The sequence below is a fragment of the Arvicanthis niloticus genome, chromosome 6 (assembly GCF_011762505.2).
Source record: "Arvicanthis niloticus isolate mArvNil1 chromosome 6, mArvNil1.pat.X, whole genome shotgun sequence".
Taxonomy (NCBI): domain Eukaryota; kingdom Metazoa; phylum Chordata; class Mammalia; order Rodentia; family Muridae; genus Arvicanthis; species Arvicanthis niloticus.
In genome coordinates, this window is record NC_047663.1 from 24,276,022 (window position 1) to 24,288,202 (window position 12,181).

General features: G+C 41.8%; 1 protein-coding gene across 3 annotated transcripts in view; it reads left to right on the top strand.

Annotated features, from left to right (window-relative positions):
• Fbxl20 (F-box and leucine rich repeat protein 20) overlaps positions 1-12,181 on the top strand; it is a 61,497-nt gene that overhangs the window by 17,414 nt on the left and 31,902 nt on the right. For all 3 annotated transcript variants that reach the window (XM_034504733.2, XM_076935844.1, XM_034504732.2), the window contains exon 2: positions 6,642-6,703. In XM_034504733.2, the coding sequence (XP_034360624.1) occupies positions 6,642-6,703 (62 nt within the window). The remainder of the gene's footprint in view (positions 1-6,641; positions 6,704-12,181) is intronic.

Consider the following 12,181-nt stretch of genomic DNA (forward strand, 5'->3'; position numbering starts at 1 on the left):
GGCAACTGACTGCTTTTGGAGTGTGTAATAGGCCGTTATTAGAGTCTGAGACTCTGGGGTTGCCATCAGCTGATTCTCCGTTTCCACATGATCTTTTTGTTGTTCTGAAGTTTAGCTAGACTTTATTACATGGCAGCAGGAGTGATTTGAAAGAGTTCAGTGTTTGCTAAGACCTTGCCTTGAAAATCACTCAGTATCACCACATAGATTTTTTTTTGTTTTTTTTAACCTTTGTGTGTTTGATTGCATGCATGCGTGTGTGTGTGTGTGTGTGTGTGTGTGTCTGTATGTGTGTGTCTGTGTGTGTGTGTCTGTGTGTGTGTCTGTGTGCAGTGACTGTGTGCATGTGCCTAATGGGCCTGGAAATGTCTGGAGGACAACCTTAGGGGTTGGTGGTCTTCATTGGTTGCCACTCTATATAGCAGGCTAGCTGTTCTGTGAGCCCCAGAAACCCTGTCTCTGCACCCATCCACCGTGAAGACGGAGTGCATGCCCACCTGGCTTTAAATGGATTCTGGGGGTTTGAAGTTTAGGATTCTGGGGGTTTGAACTAAACTTCTCATGCCTGGGTAGCCAGAATCTCACCCACTGAACAGTCTCCTCAGCCTTGTCTTTGGGATATTGTTGTTGTTAGAGTTTTGTTTTTTGGTTTTGGTTTGGTTTGCTTTTTGTAGTATTTAGTCCAGGCTGGCATCAAACTTGTGATCCACCTTCATTTGTCTCCCAAATACTGATGTTACAGGCATGAGCCACCACAGCCGGCTGAGAGGTACTTTACAAAGCCAAGTGACTTCATCAGTATTGTAACTTCATAAAGAAAGTTGGGATCCCAGAGGCTTCTCTTCACCTTGAGCTTTTCCCTCACACGTATCTAACACATCTTAGTCACTGTCTGTAGACAGGAACTTGGGGACATCTGTCTTTTTGCTCCTGGGAATAATGCTGAGCCTAAGTGAGTATAACAGTTTGATGAAGAAGCGTGGATTTATCCTTTTTAGACAGGGTCTTTCATCAGCAGTTGGTGAAGTTGGTATACCAGGCTAGCGTGGGACCACAGGTTTGCCCGTGTTGTTTTTAAACAAAAATCTCAATCATTTGATTTTATCAGTGAAGACTGGGGAGCCAGATGCCGGGTGAAAACCTGCTAGCTCACCCAGCTGACCTTCCCATTCAGCTGCCGTCCCGGAAGCAATGCCCTCTCTCAGTAAATAACAGTCTCGGGGTTCATAGTGTGATCAGATTCCCTGTAGCATGCCTGTTTCTGCTTGTTGAGTGGTAAGATTAAAGTGTGTGCCACTGTGCCCTGCCTGATGAAATGTTGATTTGTACAGCTCAGTATCTTAGTGACCTTAAAGTACAGTAGATACAAAGATGTCTGCCCCTGGCGAAATGGTTCTCAGACTGCTTAGGACAAGGAAAATTAATGAACATAAAAGGACTCGCTGTGGCTGACATGACTTTGATCAGAAATCGTAGGAGCTGTTCAGATGTAGTGGTGCCTGCCGTAACCACAGCCTTTGGGAGACATGGGAGTGCTAGTCTGAGGCAAGCAAAAGCCACAAAGAAAGCCAGAAAGTGTGGGGGGGGGTGCGGGGGGGGGATAGTCAGTGTTTTGGGGGAAAAAACAATCAAAACTTGTGGGGTTGGCTGTCACTTTGCAATGGTGCCCTTAAACAGCACGAGCCAGGAGGGCTCTTGGGGTAGTCCCCAGCACCACTAGAAAGAAAATAGAACTCAAGCTAGGCTTGGTTGTCACAGAAGTCACAACTAAGGAAAAGGAAACTGAGGCAGTAGGATCACTTTGTGTGTTAGCAACCCTAGCAGCATGGTGTGACTCACACCATGTTGTGAATAAACAACAGAATACAACACCTCTCTGTTTTATGTAACATCCTTGAGAAGGTAGACAACCTTTAAAAAATGTGCAAGTTGTGTACTGAATAAAGCTCTGTGTGTAGGAACTACAAAGTACCCTTACTTGTCAAAAAACAGCCCACTTTTAAGACGAAAGGACTTGACTAGGTCTGCAGCTTGTAGTAGGATACTAGCCTAGTGTCTGTAAAGTGGAGCCCTGGGTTCTACCCCAGCACTGGATGTTAGGTCCCAAATAAGTGTAGGCAGGAATGTAGAGAAATAGCTAGCCTATTTGTCACAGAAATTTTGACTGGTACAGCCACTATAGAAATCAACTTAATGACTCCTTTAAAGTTTTATCAAAATGTCACATGACCATAACCCTATTCCTAGATGAATTAAAAATAGGTATTCATATAAATACAAATATAAGAATGCTAATAGCAACAGTATTTACAATTTTCAAAAGCTATTAACATGCATGAATTAACAAAAAATGTAGAATATACAAAGGACCTGTTTGTTATTCAAATATTAAAAAGAAACAAAGTACTGCTATCATGTAAATAAATCCCAGAACCATTGTAAAAAACAGTGATTCATAAAACATCACATTTCAGTTTCCTTTATAAGAAATAAGCAAGCATAAGAAAATGTATAACCTGAAGAAAATCAGTGGCAGTTCTGAACTCTAAGAGAGCAGCTGGGTTTGCATGACTTCTAGATGAACACAGGGCACTCGGGGACTGAGAGCATTCATTAAAATGCTCTGAGATACCCTAAAATGCACACTCTAAAACATTTTATTACATGAGTTTCTCCCTTTAAAAAAGCTTTTTAGAGCCAGGCAGCAGTGGTTCATGCCTTTAATCCCAGCACTCCAGAGGCAGAGCCAGGTGGATATTTTGAGTTCCAGGCCAGCCTGGTCTACAGAGTGAGTTCCAGGACAGCCAGGGCTACACAGAGAAACCCTGTCTTGAAAAAAAAAAAAATTAAGTGAATGTGATGATTCATTTCCTCTAATCTCTTCTACCCAGGAGCCTGAGGCTAGAAGCTAGCTGGGGAACTCAAAAATTAAAAAACAAGGACCAGCAAGATGTCTCAGGACCTGAGTTCCATCCCTGGGGCCCATATGATAGAAGTTAGAACCAACTTCTGCAAATTGTCCTCATATATGTGTGTATGGTACCCACCTCCATGCATACATAAAAAGAAGTAGATTGATTTTCTTTTTAATTCTTTTTAATTGTGAAAATTTTTTGAAGGACTGGAAATTGATGCTTTGTGTTTAATCCTTAACTGCCAATAAATTTATGATAGTTAATTATGTGTGTTGACTTTAGGGGGTTTGTTTATACTTAGATAGAAAATATTTTTCTGGTATTTCCCTCCCCACATCTCTTAAACGAAGGCATCTCTTTCCTACCCTTGGACATCATAGCAGCCGCACCCCAGCCCCACCCCACTTTTGGGTACCAGCTCTACAAGCTAATAATTCCCTAGTGTGAATCTGTTGATATAGTCCTATAGATACAGAGACATGCAGTGTAATTTTCTACTGATACTCTTTATTCAGAGAACCCAAATACATTGCTATTCAGAAAAATTGAGGCATATGAGTTCAAGGCTAGCTTGGGTTATAGATCAAAACCCTGTTTTAAAAACACAAACACAAAATATTAGAGGAAAAAAATTAAAACTGCAATAAGCAGGCACCAAGACGTTTGTTGTTTTCAGATCTGACTTACATGAACTATTCAAGGTTGTTCAGGCTTAAAGGTTATGGTACCAGATGGTAACTCAAAGAAAATACACTATAAATGTTAGTTACAGAGGGAAGTTTGAAAGACTATAAATAAACTGTTCTTTTATTATCTGGACTGAATTGAAAGACAGTTGCATAATTAAGAACTATAGCTTGGGGTTTATCAGATAAATATATAATAGCAAAAAGAAAAAGGAAAAAGAATTCTCTCGTAGTGTACTTTGTGTATTTTGTAGGAATGAGCAATCTGCAGCACATTGTGGCTAGTTAAGGTGCACACTAGAATTGCTAGAGCAACTTAGTTAGATTTTTTTTTTTTTTTTTTAATGAAGGAAGGAGACAGACAGCGCAGCAGTTGAGAAAACGTACCAAGTATGGCAGCGCATGCTTTTAACCCTGGCGCTTGTGAAACATAGGTCAGTGAACCAATGAGTTTGAGGCCAGTCTGGGTTACAGAAAAAAAAAACAAAACAAAAAAAAAACAACCATAACAGAAAACAACTTTCCTTGCAGAGGAGCAGTTCTGGTGCCCAGCACCTGCATGGTGGCCCACCGCTCTTCAGAACTCCAGGGGCCTAGGCTCCCCCTTCTGAGCTCCACAGGCACTAAGGCATGTGTGGTGCAGACATACAAACCTGCAAAACATCACACATTTAAAAGAAGTAAATCTTTACAACAGAGGCATTATGATGGCACAGCAGAACTTTTCTGTTGGAAAACATGAAGAAAGTTAAAGAGGAACAGGGTTAGAACAGGGTTAGAACTCACCAATGAGTTCCTTGGAAGCTGGTAACAAAATGAAGTACAACTCCTCCCCCCCCCCCCCCCCCCCCCCCCCAAGAGACAGACCATGGAGGAAAATCATTCTTGGCCTGTGAAGAACCACAGGAGAGGGCACTCAGCAAGCTGTTAAGATGGAAAAAATAAAATAATACAGAAAGCAAGTAGAATGATTAGGCATGCCTAATCAGTTAGAAATGGGTTAAACACTCTAGTCAAAAGTCGTAGGCTGGGCGTGGTAGCGCTAGCTTGGCCATGGTGGTGCTGGCCTTTAGTACCATCTGTTAGAAAACAGAAGCAAGTGAATCCCTGTGAGTTCAAGGCCAGCCAAGGCTACAATAGAGAGATGCTGTTGGTTTTTGTTTTGTTTTGTTTTGTTTTGTTTTGTTTTTGAAAGACATAGATTGTAAGACTAGATAATAACATTGAACTTTATACTGTGTAGAAAAGATGTATTTTGGGCTCAAAGGCAGAAGAGTGCTATGTTGTGCACACCAGGGAGAGCCGTCTGAGGACAGAAAGTGATTCACCAACACTAGCATTAAAGAGAATAGAGCCCTGTGGAAATAAACATGAAAAGCTTACGCATGGAAAAATTACCAGAATTATTGGAAGAAATCAAGGTAATCCTAAATAAATGGAGACATAATCCATGGTTCTAATTTTGAAAACTCATGGGTTTTAGGACAGCAGTGCCCTCCAGGTCTGTGGCAATGACATAAAATGTTGCAGAGTTGAAAGGAATAGGAAGGAGAATCCAGAGACCATTGTTGCACATTAGCTCAAGTGATTGTAATAAAGGAGCCAACACAGTTGAGTGCTATGAGTGGGACACCAGTTCAGGAACCAGTTAGTGTGTACGTGTGCAGGCAGGCGGGTGTGTTCTTACACCACACACAACCATGTCACGGGCAGAGTAAGAGCACAGGCTGTAGGCTCATAGAATAAGCTTAAGAGGAAGTCTTTCTGCGCTTAGCTGTGCAGAGTTACAGTGTAGCATGCCAAGCTCATGAATGGTAACAACAGAAAGGTAAGCAGGCAGTCCTTAATTCCAGCACTCCAGTGGCAGAGCCAGGTGGATCTCAAGGACCTCAAGGCCAGCCTGGTTTACAGAGTAGATTCCAGGACAGCCAGGACTACAGAGAAACCTTGTCTCTCAAAGAAAAAAACAAAACAAAAAACAAACATGGCATGGTGGCACACGCCTTTAATCCCAGCACTTGAGAGGCAGAGGTAGGCGGATTTCTGAGTTCCAGGCCAGCCTGGTCTACAGAGTGAGTTCCAGGACAGCCAGGACTACACAGAGAAACCCTGTCTCGAAAAAAAACAAAACAAAACAAAACAAAAAAATTGGGCAGAAGAGATGGCTCACACTGGCTGCTCCTTCAGAGGACCAGGTTCAATCCCAGAACCCACATGGCAGGTCACAACAGTCTGTAATTCCAGTTCCAGAGGATTCATTGCACCATTCACTACCATTCACGTGGTAAACATATCTGTGTATGCATGCAAAATCTACCCAGACACACCAAAGAAACAAATCTCTAAAAAGAAAAAGGGCTTTGTGTGATGTGTACACCTTTAATCCCAGCACTAGGGGCAGAGGCAGGCGAATTTCTGTGAGTTCAAGGTCAGATAACTTAGATAACATTCCAGTATTTAGGGCTCAGTAGAGAGGCCTGCTGAGGACCTCGGGTTACTGTATGCTTTAGTAATCCCCGACACTCACAGCTGGAGAGACTGGGATAGGAGCTGCAACAACAACTCACAGAACAGATGAGAGGTACCTTTTTCAGACTGCAGAGGAGATGCTTCTGTGATTAGATGTTGGGGAACTTCCTAGTTTAGAGAGGGACAGAGGGGGTCTCCAAGTTCTGTAGATTAATATAGGCGCTAGAACTGGATATAAAAGCTATAGAGTCCCAACACACCTTGGGGCTGTTGTATCTGCTGTGCTTCCTGAGATGAAATCGGTGGGGTTGTGAGGCTGGTGTTCCCTCTGAGCCATGTGTGGACACAATGGGAGGTAGGGAGGAGGGGAGCTTTCAGCCGGTGGTCTTCCCCTTCTACCTCACAGTTCCCAGGGGCTGAGCCCCGACCATCAAGCCTGGCAGTACTTACCTCCTGAGCCATTTTGCTGGGTCCCCACTATTTTTTTTGTAACATTTTATCCAAACTGTGAACGTGATAAATGTTAATGCCCGATGCAGTGATTTTTGTTTTGTTTTGTTTTGTTTTACAGATGTTCTCAAACAGTGATGAGGCTGTAATCAATAAAAAACTTCCCAAAGAACTTCTGCTGAGGTAAGTCTGAGCCCTGATTCTGCGTCCAGTGGTTATATAATACTTGTATGAGAAGTAAAAACTTATTGCTGGTTCTCTGTTTGGAGTGCTTATGCGGAGAGTCTGGCCTCTTGACATCGTATTCTGCAGATGTGTTAGGCTGTGTTTAAAGCTTTCATGGGATTATGCGTCGGAAGGTCAGAGGTGATACTTGCTTGGTCTTTATTACCTGGAATTGTAAATTAATTTTAACAACTTTTAAATTTTTAATAGCAGTGTTTAAACTGCATGTGATTTCGCGTCTTGCCTTTGCCTTATTGTAAGACAGGCAGAAAAAACTCAGTCCTCTGAAGAGTAATCCTAGTAATACTATTTCCTACTGCGTTATTACAGTGTCGCCTGTGCTGGGGACTCCGTGAAATGCTCCCGCTCCTTGTCTTAAAGCCTTCTTTATACACCTGGAGTGAGACAGACTTACACTTCTTTTTTCTTTCTTTTGGTTTTTTTTTTGAAACAGTTATTTTGTGTAGCCTTGGCTCTCTTGGAACTCCCTCTGTAGACCAGGCCTCAAATTCAGATACCCATGTCTCTTCCTTTCTAATACTGGGCTTAGAGGTATGTGCCATTAGGCCTGGCTCTTTGTTTGTTTGTTTGTTTGTTTGTTTGTTTGAAAGCAGCCTGGTCAGCTGGAGAGATCTCAGTGGTTAAGAGCAATGACTGCTCTTCCAGAGGACTTGATTTCAATTCCCAGCAACCACATGGTGGCTCACAGGATGAGAGATCTGATGCCCTCTTCTGGTCTTTACATGCAGAATTCAGAATACATCAAATTTGTATAGAATTTATATGCCTCAAGTCTGAAGCTCTTAATTCTCACTCTTTGTGGTTATATGTGTTTTCTTTCAGATTTTATATTTCTAAATGTCCCCCTCATAACTTATCTTCAGGATAAAAGGCATAAAAACTCTAAAAAATTCTTTGTCATTCTGCTTTATATACGGGACATGATCACATGAATGTGGTATTGGGTGATGTGTTAGGGTGCCCTAGAAAGATGCTCACAGATATAGAGGACTGAGCACAGCTGTCTGTCCCTATCCTCCATGCTACATGTGGCTCAGTCATTTTTTGTTGCTGACTATTTTATTAGACATTATTGCCGTGGATCTACTAGAAATCCAGTCTGAAGTCACATGTGGTGGCCCACGCCTTTAATCTCAGCACTGGGGCCAGAGGCAGGCAATTCTCAGAGGCCAGCCTGGTCTACACAGTGAGTTCTAAGACAGCCAGAACTATATAGAGAAACCTTGTCTCAAAAAACAACAAAAAGGGGCTGGTGAAATATTTCAGTGGTTAAGAACACTGGCTGCCATTCTTCCAGAGGTCCTGAGTTCAATTCCCAGCAACCACATGGTGGCTCACAACCATCTGTAAGGATCTGATGCCCTCTTTTGGCCTGTGGATGTATATGCAGCAGAGCACTCATGTATTATAGAATATATGATTCTATATAGATCTATATATTCTCTCTCTCTATATATATATAGACATACATACCATATATATATATATATATATATATATATATATATATATATATATATATATGGTATGTATGTCTATATAGATCAGGCTAGCTTCAGACTCGCAGATGTATCTGCCTGTGCTTCCTAAGTACTAAAATTCAAGACAAATGCCACCATTCCCTATGATGTAATTTTTAAATGAGTTTGTTTGTGTGTTTATTTTATGAGTACACTGTAGCTATGTTCAGACTCACCAGAAGAAGGCATCAAATCCCATTACAGATGGTTGTGGTTGCTGGGAATTGAACTCAGGACCTCTGGGGGAGCAGTCAGTGCTCTTAACCACTGAGCCATCCCTCCAGCCCCCATTAATTTGTTTTTATTATTGCTCTTTATGTAACTTTTATCATAAGGAGTGGTTTTATTTGTTTCTTTAGGTGATTTTTGGTTTGGGTTTGTTTTGTTTGTTTGTTTGTTGTTTTTGCTATTTTTGAGATAGGGTCTTATTGCAGGCTATCCCTCTGTACCTGACCCATGTATCTCTTCCTCCCGAGTGCGGGGATTACAGGCATCTGCCAGACTTGTTTTATCGATAACAAGATCTGACCCTCAGTACAGACTGGCACAGACTCACCTGAGCCTCCCAGATGCTAATAAGATTATAGGTGAAGCTGCCATCCTTAGCTTATAAGTCTTGATAGCTTGAATTGTTTCATAGATTTTCTGCATTGTTATATCACCTATGAAAACACGTGTCATTTGTCATTTTTACTGTGATTTTCTTTCATTATTCCTGTAGGGAGAATGTACAAGTCCTAATGAATGAAAGCAATCCCTGTCTTGTTTCTAACTTTAAAGGCAATGCTCTTTTGATGTAATCACCCGACAGCCAGGAGTGTTAACATCAGTCTGCTGTTTATTCATCTAGACCATTGTTCACATAACATATCATGAACTTGTAGGCTGAGAAATAAATAGAATTTTTACTGTGTCAAACTCAGAAATCCACCTGTCTCTGCCTCCCAAGTGCAGGGATTAAAGGCATGTGCCACCACTGCCCAGCTATATTAAAGTTTTTATACTCAATTACCCATTTGTACTCAGATTCTAGTTTTTCTCAGACAACTAAATTATTTTTCTTGAAAGGTTTCTAATTTCATTAGAGTAATATTCTAGGCATGAATCATTTAGATTAATAAGGTAGATAGGGTATGTCAGTGCACACCTGTAATCCCAGCACTTGGGAAGCAGAGTCAGGCAGATCTGAGTTCAGGGATAGCCAGAGCTACATAGTGACCATAGTGATACCCTGTCTCAAAAAAATAAAGAAAAGAAATTTTATTCAGCAATTTCAAACTTAGAAAAAAGTCACAATACGGGCCAAAGCAGCACTGACCCCAACAGTGGGGACCCAAGCTCCCCTTTTTTGCTGAACATGATGATATCTTCATCCACATGTATTCCCAGTGTCCAGGAGTCTGAGACCAGGAGGTAATGACATAGAGGCCAACCTGAACTATATTCAGAGAACAAACAAAAATCCGGTTGTGTGGACATGTAGTAAGGGGAGGGACTGACCCTCCTGAATTGCTGGTAAGGATGTAACACTAGTGCAGCCGCCCTGGGAAACACAGCCTGGCGTTCCCAAAAAGCTAAATTTAGAAATATCACATCACCAGCATTCCCACCTTTATAGTTTGAACAATAATAATGATTGGAACGGGGACTGGTAAAATTGCTTTGTGAGCAGAGAAATGTGTTGGCCACTACACACGAAGAGTGTTGGATCCCTAGGACCTCTGCCCCCAAATAAATAAATGTAACATAGTAGTTAGAATGGCTATAGTACCACTATTGATAATAGTCAAAAGTATAAATAACCTAATTATTTATAAACTGAAGAGTAAAAAGTATCGTACATCCACACACTGAACTGTTTCTTTTTGGTTTTTCAAGACAGGGTTTCTCTGTGTAGCCCTGGCTGTCCTGGAACTCACTCTGTAGACCAGGCTGGCCTGGAACTCAGAAATCTGCATGCCTCTGCCTCCCAAGTGCTGGGATTAAAGGCGGCACCACCACCCGGCCTGGACTGTTTCTTAATCTTAAAGAGAAGAAAGTATAGATGTGTCCTGTGACTTGTATGCATGTTTGAAAGAAGTCAGACACAAGGGCCTAATGACTCTATTCCTGTTATAGGAAATGTCCTGGATAGACCAGTCCATGGAGGCACAGAGTTAGAGTGCAGTTGCTTGGGGCTGGAGTCATGACTGTTACCCAAAGGGTGTCTGTCTGGAAGGTGGTGAGGCTGGCTTTGCAGATAACTCTGCGAAGGCGAGGCATTTGGGTGCCACAAAATGTGTGTGCAAGTCAGAGAAGTAAACTGTACGAACTTCTTTATTCCTTCCTCCATGTGACGCCTGGGGACTAAAGTCAGGTTAGCAGGCTTATTGGCAAGTGCTTTTACTACTACCTGAAGGTAAAATTTTTCTTAGCCTTTCACAAATAGAAATCTATCTAGATACCAGATAATGTTCTGTGTCAAATTTAATCACAGATTTTTATGACACCTTGTGGCACTGTACAGCAGTTAAGAGAACATTACCATCTAAAAAAGGCAAGCTTCTGATATTTCAGTTGGCTTGAAGCTGTTTTCAACTGCCAGTAATTAACACTCTCAACCCCAACCAAACAATATGGTGATTTTCTCAGGTAAAGTAATATACAAAAATAAACCAGGCTATCAAATTGGTTGGTTCAAGGACCTTGCAAGATTTTAAGCCAAGTTGTGGATTTTGTGGTAACCAGCCGGTTATTGGCCCTAAAGCTGCTTTTCCTTATGGGTACTCAGTGGACACTGGCAAATACCAGGCAACTGTCTTTCCATGTTCACTCTGAGTACAAAGAGTTAATATTGATCCCTAGTAACGTCTTTTCTCAGATTGTAGCCGAGTTAGTCTAATCCTGAACCAGTGACTGTAACTGACCCACACTCGTCAGCTAGAATGAAGCGGCCACTGCAGGGTGGTGCCCACTGCAGAATGCAGTACATACAGAGAAGCCATGGCACTCCTTCACTTAGGGTTCCCTCAAGTGGAGTTTCTGTCAGCCAGCCTCTTGATAGGTTTCGGACATATGCACTGCTATGACAAAATATTTGACCTACATAAAACACAGAATAAACAGAAGTTTATTTCTCAAGAGTTTTAGAGTCCAAGGGCAAAGTGTTGATATTTGGTATCTCAATACATTGTAAAGATTACTTTGCTGGGAAATGTTGACTCATACCTTTAATCCCAGCACCTGGGAAGCAAAGGCAGGCAGATCCCTGCGAGTGCAAGGCCATCCTGGTCTACAGAGTGAGTTCCAGGACAGCCAGGGTTACACAAAAATCCTGTCTGGAAAGAAACAAAACAAAAACAAGAAAGAAAAGGGTCACTTTTTATGAGGACTTCACTTCCTGATAAAAGTCCCATCTAGTCGCCGCATGAACTAAGTACCTCTTCAAGTTCCAGTATACTTTTTATCCACTGGTGTTTTTGAGAGTCCTTGACAGTACATTTCTACACTGGTTTTGCAAAGCTTTGTATTTCTCATGAGGTCATGGAATATAAATGTTCCTTTATTTGTTTGGTATTTGGTGGGATTTGTTTGTTTGTTTTGTAGTTTTGGCTGGCCTAGAATGCAAACAGTACGCCAAGATGACCTCAGACTCCCAGAGTTGTCTCAGCATGGTGGTACACTCCTTTAATTCTAGCACTCGGGAAGCAGAGGCAGGAGGATGGCTGTGAGCTCAGGCCAGCCTGGTCTACAGCGTTCCAGGACAGCCAGGACTTTGTAGAAACCTTGTCTCAAAAACAGGAAAAAGCAAGAACAAAAAGTCCCTCCTGAATTTTTATTTTATGAATCTGGGTATCTGTTTACATGTATGTGTTTACCGTGTGCATGTTTGGTACCTTTGGAAGCTAGAAGGGGC